At 32.9% G+C, this 19,969-nt stretch overlaps 2 protein-coding genes across 2 annotated transcripts; one reads left to right on the plus strand and one right to left on the minus strand.

Moving 5' to 3' along the window:
• Positions 1-439: 439 nt before the first annotated feature.
• Positions 440-6,795, minus strand: LOC133172624 (2,4-dienoyl-CoA reductase [(3E)-enoyl-CoA-producing], mitochondrial-like). Its single transcript, XM_061307555.1, has 8 exons — positions 6,743-6,795; positions 5,828-6,051; positions 5,425-5,482; positions 4,037-4,271; positions 3,783-3,882; positions 3,423-3,495; positions 1,935-2,081; positions 440-1,130 (listed from the first exon to the last, which is right to left on the minus strand). Exons 1-8 carry the CDS (start codon positions 6,788-6,790, stop codon positions 1,008-1,010), a joined length of 1,008 nt encoding a protein of 335 aa, XP_061163539.1. The 5' UTR covers positions 6,791-6,795; the 3' UTR covers positions 440-1,007.
• Positions 6,796-7,009: 214 nt separating this feature from the next.
• Positions 7,010-10,696, plus strand: LOC133205879 (bolA-like protein 3). Its single transcript, XM_061341765.1, has 4 exons — positions 7,010-7,115; positions 7,906-8,035; positions 9,899-9,987; positions 10,498-10,696. Exons 1-4 carry the CDS (start codon positions 7,086-7,088, stop codon positions 10,567-10,569), a joined length of 321 nt encoding a protein of 106 aa, XP_061197749.1. The 5' UTR covers positions 7,010-7,085; the 3' UTR covers positions 10,570-10,696.
• The last annotated feature ends 9,273 nt before the right edge of the window (positions 10,697-19,969 follow it).

Genomic DNA, 19,969 nt, shown 5'->3' on the forward strand with positions numbered 1-19,969 from the left:
GATACAGTACTCACACACCAATATTAGGCCTTGCTAAATATTTCCATGTAATTTCAAGATGTCATGAGATAATTGTTAAGATGAACATTGATAACTGGTGCAAATACATACAGCATATTCTAATTTAGTATAATATCAAATTTTAATAATGGGTCAAAATCAGCAATTATCTAATATGAAAACTAGAGTTGCACTGTAAATTTGCAAAAATTTGCTGCGCTGTACATCTGTAAAAATTTTCACAGTCTATTTAACTGAAAATATTTTGATCTTTTTGAAATAAAATAATATATCCATGGTAGAATTACAAAACCTTTGTCAATGCCTCCAATAAATTTTCATCACACAATGGCCAATCATTACAGATTTGTAAACATTGTATTCCAGAATCTGTCTTGCTCCTATTCTGCTTTAATTGGCATCAAATGGTTTAAAACTATTGTTCCTAGAAATTCCTTTATTTTCAATATGTGCATACAAACAATACAAATTAATATTTATGTATAGCATTAACTTAAGATTAGCAATGCATGTAACTATAAATACACATATACATGTATCTGTTGAACAAAGATCAATATCAGAGATAGCTTGAGGTATATACATAGGATCAATGATTATAAATCAATTTTAATTACATGCATTGTCAATACAATTAATTACATGCATTGTCAATATAATGATAGTAACTGAACTCTGAGAATGTACTAACTGAGATGGAATAATGCTCATTACAATATATTAAGAAAGATTCTATACTGCAGATAGAGGTTATTCAGACTTCAGGTTTACAAAGAAAGAAATATAAGGAAGATTTTTATGGCTAATATTAAAAACAGAGTAATTTGGCAACTCGCATAAATACAATGTACATATATGATATTCAACATGAATATTTGTAAGTTCATTTCATGCATTGTTGTGTAAATTTAAGAGAGCATCTTTCAAAAGAAGAAATATGGATTATGGTTTCGTGGAAACAAACCAAGACCAATCAGCTGCTGCCTCTATGACCCCTTGACCTTCCTGATGATGGCCTCTAGCTGATCCCATTGTTCATTTGTTATAATCCTCAAGTCATTAAACTCCCCTGCTCTCATCACATATTCTCCTCCATCAAAATTTACAATCTTCATGAAGAAATAAAAATATTCATTCAAGGAAAAAGAACTGTAAATTAATTAAGGATATACATGTATCTCTTGTTTGGGAATTCTGCTCTTGTACAGGGTTCATATAGCCCAGTAACATTTTTTTAGCACTTTCTAGCACTTTTATGGCCATTTTTCAAGCACTTTTGGACATTCATGCAAATAAAAAAATTGACACCATATATTATTTAGGATATTTTAAATTTCTTTAGCTCATTTAACCTCTCATTTATGTTTTTTCAACAAAAATGTAATCTACTTGGTAATGCTATATAATAGGTAAATCAATATACCTTTTCTTTCATATTTAATCTTTGCTTATATAGCAGCTCAAGATAAGAATTCAAGTACAACAACAACAACAACAAAAATTCAAGCAATTTATGCACTTTTCCATGTCATTTTGCTGTTTAAGCTTTAATTTTCAAGCATTTTTTAAGGACTGGGTCAAAATAGCACTTTTTCAAGGTCTACACAAAATATGTTTTAATTGATTTTCTGTGTGCATTAATTATTATTAAAACATTTTAATACACATTCAAATGCAATGAAAGGGATGGGCTATTTCATTTACACAGAACTGATTCATCTATTAAGCTAAAGATGACGAATTAAAAAGCTTCTTAATTTATTGATATTCTTTAAATCTGTAAATGTCATACTCAAAAACTAAAGTGTTTGAAGCTGTAAGAGACAGTTCATGTAAAGAATGCATTTGGCAACTATAAATGTATAATATAGATTTTAAATATAATTACAAAGTAAGAAAAAATTTTAACTTACACTTCCACTCATCCAGCTGGCATAGTCACTGACCATGTAGCTGGCTAAGTTAGCAATCTCTGGGACCTCACCCAGCCGACCCACTGGTATAATATCTATCAGCTTGTCCTTAAATTGACCTGTTGGGTCAAGACGGCTAAATGCACCCTAACAGAAAAAAGTATGCTCAAGTCATATTACATGTAAATGCATGGATATATGTATCTCAAATGTAAGCAAAATGAAGATTTCATTATAAACTACATGTATATAGTAAGAATTTTTTTTCAAATTCAAGGACCATAATTCCATAAAACATGAAATACGAGGGCTGTTCAGAAAGTTTGTGGACTAGCGCCATAAAATTAAAACCGCTTAAGATACATCAATGAATTTTTTAATGTTCAATTAGCATTATCTTTTTTATTTATATAATAAACTATACATCATTGGTTTTATTTTTAAATAAATTGTTGATGTTTTTGAAAGCAATGGTATGTCCAGCCAACGCAACCTCGAAGATTACATTTTTTCTACCTAAGCGTAACTTAGAAAAAACTCTTTTTTGATATGAGCATTTGTCATTCAAAAATCCCGTTAATTCACTCATGTGCTATGACACAATTGTACTGTAAAATTTGCAATTTTTACCCCATTCTGTAAGTTCTATGAAATTTTATCGTAAAATTTATATGAAATGTCCAAACAATTATGGGGTTGTAATGACGTCAGAAAGGGGGGTGGGTTTCTATTTCCAACATTCTATATAAAGTTTCACCCTCTGGAAAAACTGGCATAGACCTAGGAAATATTTAAATGGGCTACTGAAGAATAAAATGCATTCAGATTACTTGTTTTTAAACGCCGAAAAAGATTAGAGAAACGAGAGATGTAAAAGTTAATGTCGATTTGTAGTAAGGGTGTTCAAAGTTTGTCACGTCAAAAAGTGAAGTTGATCACGGGTGATAGATGTTGAACTCTGACAAGCAAATATGTTGTTATAATCAAGTGAGCATCTTTTAGATTTATTTACAATACTATATGCATTGAAATCAGGTGTTTATGACATTGTAAAATCATATAAACAAGACGGGTTTTAATCTTTACTTAACTCCAAGAAAACTCATCAAGATAAGTGTATGAGGTAGAGAACACGGACATTGAAAAACAATGATGTCATGAAACTAAATGGCGACAGCGCCGGGTGATCATATAATGTCTTTTTTATTTTATGATAATTTGGTAAATATTCAAGATATCAAGCTAAAATTTTCAACATTTCTTTAACTTTTGTTGTTTTATGTTCATTAAAAATTTTGTAAGCATAGACTACATAGTATTAATTTTATCACATCAGTCCACGAACTTTTCGAACAACCCTCGTACATATGTATAAAAGAATGAATCTTAAACACCTTGTGCGACTTGTTCTCATACAATATTTAGTCAATATCTCTATTTATAAAATGTATTAGAATAATAAAACAGAAATAATCTACATGATATTACCTTAGTTTCTATTGGTCCAGGGGCTATACAGTTAAACCTCAGTCCATATCTGCCCCACTCAGCAGCCAAAGACCTAGAGAATCAAGTGGAATCCTTACCAAGTCTAATCTGTATTCAGTTGTTCATTATTACTGAGTGCAAAGAATCCTTACCAAGTCTAATCTGTATTCAGTTGTTCATTATTACTGAGTGCAAAGCCTTTTGTATGATATGCTTTTTTCTTAGTGCAGTTGAGAAGAATCGAAAGTAATTATTCAGTGATCTTAAAAATATCTTATCCATTATGTAATGAATCTGAATCCAAATACATGTACAGGCTTAATCGTCTAAAATTGTTCTCAATCAAAACATTCTGATTACTTTGTCAGGCCTTCCACTCCAGTTTTAGCTGCTGCACTGGGTGTGACAAATCCTGATCCACTCCCAGTGTAGATTGTTGTTATAGACAAAAAGGAAGCCCCTGAAATGCATAGACATGCTCTTAATACAAAGTAACTAAGCAAGAAAATAACCAGAGACTGGTCAAGTTTCAGAACATTTCTTTTGAGTTTGCTAGTCAATGAGGGAAATTCTCAAAAGAATATCTCATATACTAGCTATAATACTAGCATTACCCTGTTTTGCTTTAATGAGCCTTTTTCCAAGTTCTAAAGTGACAACAGCAGTTCCATTGAGTACAATGTCCACTACTGTCTTGAATGCATTAGGAGACAGTCTCTCTGTGGGGGATATGAAGTTTCCTGCTGCATTGTTGATAACAATGCTGGGTAATCCAAACTCCTGCTCGCAATGATCCACGGCAGCCTTCACGCTCTCTGGATCACGAACATCCGCTGCCACCGCCAGCACCTAAAGGTGATTATGTTCACACAATGGAAGAAATGAAATGACTCAAAAAACAAAAATTATTTTAACCAGTACCATCAGAATTTATCAATTACAGGTACAGAAAGAAATCAGTAATCAAGGGAGTTGAAATCCATGACAGAAATGATGGAATTATCATTTGCGGAGACAATATGCATTTAATATCAGAATTGATGAGTATTTGTTCTAGAATTGGTGGCTCCTTGACTATGTTAAAATTAATATTCAAGTATATTATTTCCTTGAAAATATAAATTGGTCATTCAGATTTTGGTTTCATTTTTATTTGTTTTTGTTAAATGCTTAAAAGAAGATGATATTAAGGTTGACATCGGATGGCAAAAGAACCAGAGATATTATGCCAACAGTGGAGTTTTGTCATAGATAATGCACATATAAAATATGAGAGTCATGTCTCTTCAGGTGCAAAAGCTACAGCCAAGGTTGAATTTTTTGAAAGGTAAGTCAAACTTCCAGATCTAAGTCATGAGGTAAGAAATCCTAAAACATTTAGACATGTCATATGTAATGCACATATAAATGTAAAAGCCTCATTCAAAAATGTTTTTAGGAATATCCTAGTTCATCTGGAAAGCTAATGCACACATTACATATGAAGGCAATGTCTCGTCAGGTGCAAAAAGCTATACCTAATGTTAAAAATTTGGAAAAAAGTTCAGACTTCAAGGTCATGGGTTTGAAAATCCTAAAACATTTGGATATTTCATCACACTTAATGCACATGTGAAATATTTAAGCCCTATCTTCTCTCATTCAAAAGTTATGACCAAAGTTAAAGTTTTCTGTGATAGACATGCTGACAGATGGACAGACAAATGAGATTTAATGCACCCATGTTTTCATGAAAGCAGGGGACACCAATTAACAAAACTGTTAATAAAACTGAAACTTTAGAAATTGTGGTTACATGAAATTATTAATTTTTCCATTAAAGATAGATTCTGAAATCACCACCACTATTAAGTATTTACAGACTCAGAAGTGCTTAAGCCCACCCAATGAAAGGTGTACAGTGTTTAATGTTAATATGTTTTTCTTTCATATCAATCCATTGAATAACTTAGTAAGTTAGTACATATATATTTTTTATTTTAAAAATAAATGTTAAACTTACTTTGTTCCCTGTTACTTTGCTTATTTCTTCAGCTGTTTGTTCTAGTACAGGTAATTTTCTACAAAACATTTTTTTTAAATGATCTTCAAAGGTAGTTCTCTTAACTTAAAATCTTAAGGCATAAAAACAGCTACCAATCTGATTACATCAGCTATTATATTATACATGTACAAGTTATTGGATAGAAAAAGGGGATTTCTATTAATAGCTTATTTTAATCAGACTGGCTGAATGTTGTCTATTCATTTTATTTTACTGTTAAATCAGTTATGAAATTTTGTCCATGTTATGATAGGTTGACATGTAAAATTAACTACATGTTGAGCTCATTCATTTCCTTTATGTTCACAGTGAATTTATTTATTTCTTTTTTAAGATCTTAACATAGATAAAAATTGCCTGCCTGCTTGTAATGACAACCTGGGCTCCTAGCTGTGATAATGTAGTGGTCATTCCTTTCCCTAACCCTGTTCCTCCACCTGTGATGAAGGCTGTCTTGCCTTTAAATGTATCCTTGGGGAGCATGGGTGTTGACATGGCAGGAAAGAAATGAGCTTGTGGTCCAACTTTGTCTTTTCTGTGACTTGTAACAGAAAAATTGCGGAAAATTTTCCCATGGCCAGAATTCTACAACCAAAAAAAAAAAATACATGTACAGTGGAGCCTTGTTAATCCAAACACCTGTAACCTGGATGAAGTTTGTGGGGAACAGTTTATACTTATATATAACATAGTTGACGAAGCTGTATATGATGGAGAAAATTATTCAGCATAATCAAAGACTTCCAGAATTCAGAAAAAAAGTTAATGCATATTAACTTCAATTTTCTACTATCAATAAAGAATATTTCCAAAACATTCCACCCTATTCTATTCGTTTTTTCTTTATCAAATAGTCTATCTTAATTAGAATAAGCTTAACTGTGTCTCGGGACGAGCCGTTAAACCGGTTCCGTAGGACAATACCGGTATCATTTTAAGTTTTTTAACGATAGAACGTTCCATCTACGTTTACCTATATTGTACACTCAGAAATAACATTTTTAAATTAAAGCATACAAGGGGCAAACAAAAATAAATATTTAGATAAGTTAGTAAATTCAAAGTTGAACATGTCGTTCCAGAAACCTGTGACATATATAAACTGATAAAGGAAATTCGAACGTGTAACTGATCAAAGTCCATGTCACCTATCTCTAACGCAATTTAATTGTAAACATCAAACTCATAAAACAATATATAATGAAACTGAAATCTTATTAATCAATATTTCTAATTTCAGACAAAATGTAGGGCGCTAATCACAACTGCAACTTACAAACTGGCTGCTGATTTTCTGCAGCGATCGGCTGATGGAGGCCGCCATGTTTGTTGTGTGTTTACCTTAGGGAGCAGTTATTACAGTGAATGTTTTCTCTAATTTATTAAAATTGAACATGACTTAGAACAGATGCTGAATCTGTATACGTATTTAAAATAAGATAAAATAATATTTGTTTTTAAAGAAGAGGATTATATGATTACCTAAGTTAGTACTTAAGCATGGTAAATAGCTGCTCCCTGAGAAGGTCAAGGAAGTAACTTTCAGTTTCGTTTTAAACAAGGACGCACAGGAAAAAGTGGTTGAATAACTGTTTATAACGTGAACGTACAGCATCATCATGCTTAGACTTTTTCGTAGTGTAAAACAAGTAAGAATTGAAAATCTAAGGATATTAATATGTATTGTTCCATGGATAACAAATGGAAAGAGCTGACTAATTTCATTACTGAAATTGATTTGAAATCTATGACAACAGGTCTGGCACAATCTCTTGATTTAGCTATATAGCTTGATTTAGCTATATAGCTTTATTAAGCTATTCAGAATAGCTTGATTTAGCTATTTTATCACACTTTTTTCTTAAATGTGTTATTTTCTCAGCATGGATGCACAAAAAGTCACACCTTGGTGCAGTGATGATATTCAACCTTGAACTCTTCTGAAAATAATGCATGTAAAAATTACTCATTAAATTGCGTCTCCTTAAGAGACTTTGCACTCATAGTTCTTAAAGTTTTGGGGCTATATAAAGCAATTGATACAGTTACTTCTTCATTGAAATTATAAAAGAGGCCAACTATGGTCAACAAGATAATTGACTGGTAATAATTCAGTACAATGAGAAGCAATCATACTTATCGACGCCTCAACGCACACAAGGTGGTGTACAGTTACTCAAACAATGGAAATTCATCGTTTGCTTAAAAGTATTCAAATGCTGCAATGTTAGAACTATCTTTGATTTCAGTTGTTGTTTTGATAGCACATAGTACATATATGAATAGTCAAATACTTGTGACTTTTTGTCTATTTCTTACAAAAAACATTTTTCTGAAAAACTGCACACAAATAGCTTTATCAAGCTATTTTGAATAGCTTAATAAAGCTATATAGCTTTTTCATGTTAGTTGGAATTAATGAAAGTTGATTTTTTGTAGTACCTGCCAGCGATTGCAAGGAGAGGGTATTGTGAGGCAAATACGGAGTTTACTGAAGGAGAAAAGAAGATCATATCTATACTCAAGTCAAAGTTCCCGTCAGCCAAAGTAGAGGCTCAGGATATATCAGGTTATATAATTGTTTTTATATATATGTATGTATAGTCCAGTATTGAATAATAAGACATTGAAGACTGCAAGACAACACTATTTTCATTAACGAATATCATTGCAGAAAGATTAAAAAAAAATTGCAGATTAAAAGTTATTACTTCTATGTGTATTAAAGACATTATTTCCCATCGAAACGTTTACTAAAGATATATAATAATCAAGTGATGGGCTTGCAAAATATTTTCCTGCTCAGATGACAGATACACAGTTGTCTTCAACCATAAAAGCCATTTTTACAACATTGTTTGAGATGTCATTTGTGATATCACAATCCGCATTGCATGTGGACTGACCTCCAAAGAATACAACCTCAGATCCAGTGAATATGTAGTTTTATGAACCATTTGCATTTGCATAGACTACAGTATATAGTGACTGTATAATAATTTCATATATTTCTCACAGTATGTTTAAATCTTTTGTATGCTTGCCTCTGTAACCTTTCTCTTAACTTCTGAAGTAAATAACATTGAGATTTGTAGTTGGCAATGCAAGAAAGTAGCTATGACCAAATAGTGTTTTGAACCAAGGTCGTTTGGGTGGGCAAGGGCAAGGTCCTTGAAAAACCAATTAAATTATATTGCAGTGTATCCTTGCAACATTATACAAATATTTTACATATAATTCAAGTTTATTCCATTTTGATGGTATTCAAATTAAATGTGAAGTTTAAAGTGACTTTTTAATGTCTAAAATATCTTTCGTATTATAAGCTACTTCATATAAATGTTTATCTTACAAATGAAGTCCAGCTTAAAATAATATTGATACAGTATACATGTAGTATATATTATTATTTGAAAATGGGTTTAAATCATCAGTTGACTCTATTGAATTCATTAATAATTACATGTACTTATTGTTCAAAAGAATTTTGCTGTACAATAATGTATGATCATTATAGCATGTAAATGTACGGTAGTATGTGACAGGTCAAGTACTCTATCTTTTATGGAATGCACTTTTCAACACGTGAGGATGTTTTTGTCATACCTATTCTCCAATCAGTTGAATGAATCGCAAAGCATGAAGTCTACTTCATGTTTACTATTCAACAGCGACATGTGGTTTTCATCAGTTTACTGCATTATATTTACTTGTTCACCAAAAAAAAAACTGTATGGCTTCTTTTTTACTTTATAAGACTGAAATTGAAAGATTATATTCCAAAGACACTGTCCCATGCTTTCATTTAATATTGGAGTTGTTTTAGATGATTAATAGTTGCTTCAAATACCGTACAAAGGCTTTAACGTTAAAATTTTTGATGATATCGAGGAGTTAAATAATAATATTGCACCTTGTACTGCTGTCTAAAACTATGCACGTACATGTATATCACATGAAAAAAACACACCCAAACCTTTATTGACACAATAGCACCTATGTATCTTTGAACAATAGTTTATGCCAATGTATTACAAGTTGATATAAGGCTTCATAAAGAACATTTTGAAAAAGTGAGCATAGAAATGAAAGATTATGCATCATTTTCAATATTTCTTTCATAAATATCAACAAAAAAAAATTGAAATTGAGTTTCCAAGGGACAATGAAAGTTGCTCTTTATTTTCAACACAGCTGAGTTCGTATTGATACTTGTAGTAGCCCATAATGCATTGCGACTCATTCAACTGATTGGTCAGTCTGTAACGTAAACAGATAGCTAACTTAACATGCAAATTTATGCTGACGTCAGAAAATCTAGTGGTTTTGACCTGTGTAACCAATTATATTATTCATTAAATTTATATAATATTCAATGACATATGTATTTGTTATATAGCAACCTCAAAACTATTAATATAACTATATCTAGGTGGATGTGGTGCCATGTACACAGTCTTTGTGGAGGCAGAAGAATTCAGAGGACAAAGAACACTAAAACAGCATCGTATGGTGAATGAGGTACAGACATATATACATGCATCATGATCAATTCATGCCTTTCAAAATCTGCCGGTACTTGGTACTTTTACCCATCTGAAATCATGATTGTACTGGCCAAAATATTTGATGGAGAAAAATTTAATAACATATTTTATTAAAATTGCTTCCACAAGGTACCTCCTAATTTTGTAAAAGTACCGCCTGTTTCTGATTTTTGAAAGCCCCATTGATTGATGCTTTATCTCCAAATGCAGAACAGGAATATGAGTTTTATTTGCATGAGGATTATAACACCACAATCCCTGGAAAAAATCCTAATCTTTATAACATGACATCTTATATTTGAAGTCTCTTCAGAAAACTGTAAGCTGTTTTTCTGTGTTTGCACAATTTTCTAGTGCCACATTTACATTAGCAGTGTGCTAAGCAATATTATTCTGCAGCAAACAAACACACACTAGCAGTTACTTATACATGTAGATCTAGTGACTTTAAATTCATTGTCAAATGTAATTTATATCATTTCAGGCATTAAAAGAGGAAATTCGAGATATGCATGGCTTAAGGATAACAACTGGCGTGCCAGGAGGAAAAGGCTGAATTTGATTAAAAACTCAAATAGTGGATTAAATGACTGTGTACATTTGTTCTTTCTTATGAGAGAAATCTTTATTCCTGGTTTTATTAAACCTGCTGGAGTGACTGTAATAATACATTGAAAGTTACACGTTTACTTGCACTTATTTGTTGTTGTTTTTTTTTTTTTAGCTCACCTGAGCAGAAGGCTCAAGTGAGCTTTTCTGCTCACATTTTGTCTTGCATTCGTCTGTCTGTAAACTTTTCACATTTTCGACTTCTTCTCAAGAACCACTGGGCCAATTTTCATCAAACTTGCCACAAAGTATCCTTGGATAAAGGGGATTCAAGTTCGTTCAAATGAAGTGCCAGGCCTTCTTCCAAGGAGAGATAATTACGAATTAGTGAAAAATTAATGGCATCTTTTGAAAAAAAATTTCAAAAATCACTGGGCTAGAAAATATGAAACTTATGTGGAACTTATGTGGAATCATCCTCAGGTAGTGTAGATTCAAGGTTGTTCAAATCATGACATTTGGTTTGTGGGTAGGGTGGGGTCACAATGGGCGATAAAAGTCTTATATAAAAATTTATAGGACAAAAATCTTAAAAATCATCTTCTGAAGAATGGCAAAGCCATGATTAGTCATATTTATACGGAAGCATCCCGAGGTAATGTAAATTCAGATTTGTTCAAATCGTGACCCCCAAGGAGGAGAGAGGGGTCATAAAAGGGGATCAAAGTTATACAAAGAAATGTAAAGGATATATCGATATTAATAAAAAATTTCTTCTCAAAAACAACAAAGCCATAATCATGATAATTATTCTTATTAATTCAGAAGCATCCTGACATAGTGTAGATTCAAGTGTGGTCAAATCATGATCCTTGGGGAGGGTAAGGCCACAATAGAAAAGATCAAACGTATAGGAAAATTTCTTGTAAAATCTACTAAAGCCATGATTATATAGTCAAAGATACATGGAAGCATCCTTAGGTAGTGTAGATTCAAGATTGTTCAAATCATCCCCTCCAGGAACACTTTCATATTTAAACTTCAATACTGAACTGATTTCTGTTTTTTCCTAGCCTGTGGGCCTCTTGGTATTTTTTTTGTTTCTTTTGTTTGTTTGTTTTTTTTTTTGTTTGTTGTTTTTTAATCATTAATTTTATCATTAAGTTCAGTTTGATGCTCTGTATAATCGGCATGAAAAATTGTATTGAAAAAAATAAGGATAAATTAAGTGTATTGTAACATAGGAATTGAAGAATTTCATTTTATATGTAAAGTCAAACCTTATTGTATCAAATACGACAGGTCGAGAAAGTTTAATAACAAAGTAAATTTTACATATGGTTTTGACTGCCAAATTACTTATACATGTCCCTTGTATTTGAGATTTAGGTGTTTGTGATAACAAATTTCATCTGTATTGGAAATTGGAAGTTGTATGCTATTATCTGATTCAGAATTAGAAAATGATTACATGTTAAGGTGGTAAAAACGTTTAGGTATAAGGACTGTACAAAGGCATGATTATTCATATTTATATGGAAGCATCGACAGGAAGTAGAGATCAAAATTTGTTCAAACTGACAATGATTAATTCCTTTGCCAAGCCAAAAAAAGGGGGGGGCTTGGAGACAATATTATTGAGGGGACATAAAATGAGCACAGATTTTATAACAAGAGTGAATTGGCATTGGTTTTCATTGTTTTTGTTTTTAATATTGTGGCAAATAAGGAGAAGGTGGTAAAAAATATTTTAAATTTAAACAAGAGGCCCAATTAAGGGCCTTAACGGTCACCTGAGTATAATACAACAATTTAGAGGATCCATAGAGTACAAAATGAACTGAAAGGTGAATCTTTGCTGCCCAAAAGCAAGAAAAACAGGGTGATCAGGATCAACAAAATAATTAGTCTAGTATTCATAAACAGTTCATAAATTAGGTTCTAATCTGTTCCCCATTTATCGCTATCACCATACAGTATATTAACAAACTTATCAATGCTTCGTTACTATTTTAATTGAAATCTCTTACATTGGCCTCTCTTAGTCTTTGATGAACATTTAATATGACAAGTTATTTTTGTCTCATTTTTATTTATCTAATATTTACAAGTCTATCTGATCATTAAAACTACGAAAGTACTTTTTGTATTATACAATAAAAATTCTTGCATAATTCTCTTATTCTAAATAAATGGCGAAGGGGAATAACTCCTCTCAGTAGAATACAAATTAATAGAGCCCTGGACAGGACCAGAACACTTGACCAAATGGTCCAGATGTTCAAAAATCTGGTAAAAATACCCATCCTTATTAAAACTTTTACCCTTTTTGCCTCTGATATGCCCAGGTGCGGAGAAGATTTTTAAAGAAATAATGCATTTTTACTAGAAATTCACTACATGTATATTATCAATAGAGCCCCACCCCCACCCACTTCCCCACCAAGAAAAACCCAGAGCCTCTCACCCTGGGGCCAGAAGTTTGCTCATCATAAGTAATCACTTTGTTTATCTGCTTAACACTAAAGAGCAGACAGGATTATTTAATTGAATTAATGCATTTTCACTATATTAATAATTAAGAGCCCCACCCTTACACCAGCACATCTGACCCAGGGGTCATGCAATTCACTACTCTGGAAGAAGCATTCTTGCTCATCATAACTATACACTTAGCTTCTTTGCTTTTAAACCAGAAGCAGAAAAGAATATTTTCAAAGAAATTTTGCTTTTTCACTATATAATCAATAGAGCCCCCCCCCCTTTTTCACCAGAACCCTTGACCCTGGGGCCATGAAATTCACAGTTTTGGAAGAGGCATCATAACAATGTACTTAGTTTGTTTAAATAATACCAAGGGGCAGAGAAGAAGATTTTCAAAGAAATAAGTCACCTTCACTATAGGATCTATATAGCCCCGCCCTAGCACCAGAACCCCTGTCCCTGGGGTCATGAATTTCACAATTTTGGAAGAGGCATCTTTGTTTATCATAACAATGTACTTAGTTTGTTTAAATAATACCCAGGAGCAGAAAAGAAGATTTTTAAAGCATTAATGTATTTTCACTATATAATAAATAGAGCCCCGCCCTAACACCAGACCCTGATCCAGGGGCCATGAAATTCACAATTTTGAAAGAGGCATCATTGCTCATCAAAACTATGTATTTGATTTGTTTAAATAATACCCAGGAGTAGAGAAGAAGATTTTCAAAGAAATAATGCACTTTCACTATATGATCTATATAGCCCCGCCCTAGCACCACAACCCATGACCCTGGGGCTATGAATTTCACAATTTTAGTAGAGTCACTCTTGCTTATCATAACTATGTATTTAATTTGTTCAAATAATACCCAGGAGTAGAGAAGAAGATTTTCAAAGAAATAATGTACTTTCACTTTATGATTTATATAGCCCCGCCATATCAACAGAACCCCTGACCCTGGGGGCATGCATTTCACAATTTTGGTAGAGTCACCCTTGCTAATCATAATTATGTATTCAATTTGTTTCAATAATACCAATAGTAGAGAAGAAGATTTTCAAAGAAATAACAGTCCAGTCCAATACGAAAAATCGTAATATTACGAAAAATTGTAATATTACGAAAAATCGTAATATTACCGAATATCGTAATATTATTCTTATATTATTATTTTTCGTCATATAGTTAAATTACGGAAATTCGTAATATAGCTAGATGTGAGAGACTATTTTACGAGTTTTCGTAATGCAGGACAAAATTAAGCATTGAAAGAAACTGAATGGTGTGTAGCAAACTATGACGTCAGAAATATATTAGGTTCCAATGATAATAATGACACGTGGTCACTTTGGTCAGTGACGTCTATCGAAAAATATGGAAACGCAAGAAGAAAGTACCGCAAGCGATGGGTGAGTGAACATTTTGTTCTATTATTCTTTAATGAGATTTTTCCAAGGGATGGGACCAATTTTCCATAAAGCTTCAATGTGACCTCAAGCTTGTCACATTGTTCCATATTTCCCGAAATCCCTACATTTCTTCCGAAATCTACCCTAAAAATCAGACCCTCGTCTCAAACAACGAGATGTTACGGGGGATAACTTGTACGACTCTCGTCAAGCTCTGACCCCGCATGCATTTAGATTAAATGCATCGAATTCGAAACAAAGAAAATACATTAACAAGAAAATATGAGGTTCTTTACCGAGGCGAAATTGAAGATTTTCAAACATTTCCTGATTCTTAAAAAAAATCAGAGTTAAAATTTCAGACACAATTCAAATATACGCCATATTGTTCAGATACAAAAATACATTTGTATGAGCATGTCAAACAAAGTAGATGAGAAACACATCACAGGCCCGGGGGGGGGGGGGGGGGGACTGAAAAATCCAAATAATCTAAGTACTCGTATAAAAAGAAATAATTTTTTTGTTAACTTTGTTTGTTTAATTAGTTTGGGTTTGTTTTTATGTGTGCATGTTTTATTGTTTTTATTAATAATATTTTTTTATGATAAGTTTACTTCAATTATTTAATTATTTTTTTTTTTAGTTATTGCTTTTGTTTTTATATGTTTAACGCAAAAAAAAAAAATTAAACAAAAGTTTCAAATATTATGTTTATGCATGATACATTGCTATAGCTTTTTTATGCATGTTATTCAGAGAACAATAGCGCAATACTTTTTTCTTTGCTACATGTGTACTTTTTAGATGATGGGATTTTTTATGTGAAAAATTCGAGCGCCGATCGCGCGGCGGTATCAAATTATATCTTGCCCTCAAGCATTCCCATTCCCCTCTAGCCAAAACCAGTCACCAGTTACAATTTCAGAATTTTGGCTAAGTGGGAAGACACCGTAATTAAAGTTCGTATTTTGGTAGCTTTCAAATGAGACTCGAGTTCATCTAATAACACATTATTAACACGTTACACATTGCATACAATCACTAAAGATCACAAAAATTCCAAATGTACATTAACGACCCAGTAAAGTTATTAGTCCAAGTGAAAAAACCAAAGTAATACTTGATACATATTTTGCCGTAGTTTTGATTCGCTCCTGACAGTAAGAAGCACACATGCAGAAGTCAACAGCAATGCTACACATTATAGCAGGTCAACAGGAGGTATACTAGAATATACAAAATAAGTGTAGAGTGTAGAGGGTAATAATATAACGAGGATAATTAATATATCCCAGTGGCGGATCCAGGAATCTTGAAAAGGGGGGGGGGTTGGACCAGTTTGGGGTCGGGGTAGGGGCCCACGGCCACATCAAATAAAATTGATTTATTAAATCATGTATATTTTGGACACAAAAGGGGCCCCTACCCCCCCCCCCTTCCTAAATCCGCCAGTGTATCGAATAAGTATGGACGGCAATGTGAGGTGTAAAAATACATCAGTTTCAGAATTAGCATATTTAGAACCCTTACAAAAAAACAGAACCCATGTTGGCAGTGTGATTTGTATTTATCCATATACATGTACTTTGCATTTTTTAATTCAAATGTATTTTATTTTTGATCTTTTAGATTTTTTTTATATTACTTGCTGCTGCAGCTATGCATCCACAAGGGAAAAAGTCTTGTCTTTATATGTTGTGCCTATTGCGTAATTATGTTCAACGTCCGAAAAAACGCTCTTTCTCATTGAAAACGCACACATGTGCTGTCATTTAGCAGATTAATTGGTGCCAAACATCGTCACTAAGTTGTTAAACCTTCAGATTCTTCTAATGACTTGTGCTCCCTCGCCCCCATGCTGTGACTTTTACATTCTGTTTATTTGATGCGATGTCGATTTCCAGACTATCAACAAGGCTCAAATCGGCAAGTGATATGATAAAACTTGTAATAAAAGCAGTGGCGGATCCAGGAAAATCATAACGGGGGGAGGGGGGGGGGAGGGAGTAGGAGGCAAGGGTGGTCTGGGGTCTTTATTGAAGCCCCCAGTAGGTCTAGGGCAAAGCCCTGGTGGGCGTCCGATGTCTAAATACAAAAAATTCAAACGGGGGGGGGGGGGGAGCCTGCGCGCCAGCCCTGGATCCGCCTTTGAAAAATTCTTTTTAGGGGGTATATTGGCTAAAAATTGATCTGCTATCTTTCCAGCTTTTTCATAATGTACCAGTATTTCACGTGTGAAGTAAAATTACACGAAGGTTATAAGTCTTAAACAGCCGTGAAGAAACGAATAACAGATTTTTAATTTATAGAAAATCTACCAAGCACTAATAATATTAAAGATCTTTTAATTTTTGGCAAGGTTTTGAATGCTGCAACATTGTTACGAAATAACTAAATCGATGTATAACACTATTTTCATGCATGTATTTTTACGTTCACTCTCTCTGTATGATTATTTCCTAAATACATGTAGCATGTAGTTATTACTCTGATAAGCCAACTGGAATTAAGAAACTTGAAACCTCATCGTTCAATACAACAGCAGCTCCTCCCAATGCAGTAAAAATATAAAACGACCAAACATGCAAAACATGTGGGGATTTCCTTTTATTTTAAAATAAATACAGTATCAGATGTGTAAAAGTAAAAAAAAAAAATTATAAGGAACATGTATATCAATTCTTATTTTATTTATATGAGCGAAATAATTGCATTATATAAGACTTCTGTGCAGGTCTGTGTCGTTTAAGATTCGGATGCAAAAGTGGGTGGGGGATATTTCTTTAAAAGTATTCGAGATTTCATAGAAATAGCAGGATTTGATATTTGAAGTAATTAAATTTATGATATTTTCTGAACCTCTTCGAAAGAGAAACTACTTGAATATTACCAAACATAACAATATTCAGTGTCACTGTCAGTTTATATTTTCTAAAATTAATATCATAATTCTAGACTCACTCGAACCCTAGCTGTAATAGTTAGGGTTCGAGTCTAGAATTATGATATTAATTTTTTTCAGTTATAGACTATCAGAGTTATTGCTCGAAAAAACAATGATCAAGTAAGCTTTTTTTTCAAATTTAAAATAGAGCCACATACGATAGACTCTATCAGGCAATTAGGCTGTTTCAAGGAGCTCCATAGACATCTCGGGGATATAAATTTACAATCCAGCTGGTAAAACTTCGACGATGAAGAAGAGTACAATGAATCAAGAATGAGAAGCCTGTATAAGGTTCCAACTGTTTGTGCCCCCCCCCCCCGAAAAAAAAAGAAGAAAAAGAAAAGAAGCTGGGAAAATCTTTCTCTGAAATTCATGTGTAAATATAATACATAAAATCTTTGAAATATATTACAAAGCTAGAATTCCTTATAAATTTTAGACACTTCGATAAATGCACTCAGTTGTACGTGTGAACCGATATTGTAATTGCATGTTTATTTTATCTAGAAAACTTATAGTTGGGAAACTGGGGCGTACTTTGCTGTAAGATTCCGAGGACATGTGGTATCCCGGCAAAGTAGTAAACACAAAAGATTCAGAATCCTTCACCCTGTGGGAAATAAATATTGAACTGGCCCCAGAAGTTATCTGATAGGGGTCAGCATACGAACTGTTCTTTGCCGAAGTGATGTCCCAGGAGGATTGTCGACATTCAATCACAAGGCTATAGACGAATTGTAATATATATGATTAAAAATATTTACACAACTTTGTCAGACCTGGATAAAGTGGTGACTTATTAATGAATCATTTTGTGTTAACATGGTTAACGCAGTTAAACAGAATAGCAATTTTACATCAACATGATCGCACAAGATTTATTTGAAATATGAGAAAAGGACAGGATGTAGACCATGCCCATTTCACACTAGAGTGTATGATACAGGTCAAGACAGTGAGAGAGAGTACCGATATGTACATGTATAAAGTAATGATTTCTCTTCTACTATGGCCTATCAGTATCAGGAGGCGGGAAGTTAAAGTCAGGGACGCAGTATCGTTCTTGAACGGGAGCAGAAAAAAATGACAAAATACCTGAAAAAAACCTTGAGAAGCAATGAAAAAGGAACTAGAAAATCCTATTTCGTTAAAGGGATGCGGCGGGTGGGTTAGGTTACACTGAACTTTCTTTCACAATCAATTTATTTTTCAATACATACATGTACCAATTTAATATGATTTAACTATGCTACAACAAAAACTGGGGGTGGGGGAGGTAACCAGCCTTTTCAATGACCTTTTTTCAAAAGTGAAATTTTATGTTGGAAAAAAAAGGGGGGGGGGCAAGCCGTTCTTAATTGCCCTCATGAAACTATACGTGTCTGTTAATCAATGTTTGACTCGGCGGGATACTTTCGATTTATACGAATTTGAATAGACAAACTGATGCCTTTCCCTTTTCTTCAAACTTTCAGATGAGTTACGAATTGGTCAAGGTGATCTATGTAAATTAAATGATTGTATTTTTTAAGGGAAAAATATTGTTTTTTGTAAAAAATGTTTTTGTTCGTGGCTTGGTGTTCTTGTTTTAATTGTTACAGCAGTAGTGTAGTAATACATCCATTGCATCCATTGTATTCCTGTATATGTACAAACTAGGTCACTTGTGAGAACTCGTTTATAAAATCAGAGCAGTGAGTAGTAAGCTATCATTACTGAAAATTGTAAAATGATAAAAGGTTCTTGCGTTTATTTCTATATTTTTATGGCTTTTGATTTTCATAAATTTGAAGCTCCCTCCCACCACCTCAACCATAAAAGTTTATTTATGTTAGGAAAGCACTCTACAAACGTTTTTCCCCTTGTTAGAAGTTGACATATAGTTGGTGTAGGGGTCACGTAAACTGTACCTCCCCCCCCCCAAAAAAAATCATTTCATTTTTACAAATGTCTTTGACATGTACACAGTCAGCAACAAGGGCAATTCTAGTATACCATTCTCCTGTACACTAGGTGTACAACAGAAGACCATATCAATTAAACAACACTTTTTTGTAATTCAACGATCTTTTTGCAGTGATTTTATGTGAAGTATAGATTTTCGTAATGTTACGGTTTTCTGTTATATTACGGATTTTCATAATATTACGTTTTTCTGTTATATTACAGATTTTCGTAACATTACGGTTTTCTATAATGTTACGGATTTTCGTAATATTACAGTTTTCTGTAATGGAACGATTCTTAACAGTTTAGGTTTCCTATTTTTTTTTTATTCCGAGGATCGACAGTTTTCCGAAAATTGGTATAACATACGCATACTCATTTAAAAACCTTTTAATTTTAATGGATGTTTTAGTACAAGACACTTGCATTGACAATAGGCTAAATTTTGAAGTGACTTTGGTCGATCGAGTTGGGTTTCTTGAAAAATGATATCAAGTAATCAGATTTTATTAAAATTAGTTATGAATTAATTTCAATATTTTCTTAACATCTCATAAATCGACCATTTTAAAACACTTTTTAACGATGCAACTTTGTACTATTAATAGCTGCT

The sequence above is a fragment of the Saccostrea echinata genome, unplaced genomic scaffold (assembly GCF_033153115.1).
Source record: "Saccostrea echinata isolate AGI-Se365-2 ecotype Australia unplaced genomic scaffold, CSIRO_AGI_Sech_v1 ptg000054l, whole genome shotgun sequence".
Classification (NCBI taxonomy): Eukaryota; Metazoa; Mollusca; class Bivalvia; order Ostreida; family Ostreidae; genus Saccostrea; species Saccostrea echinata.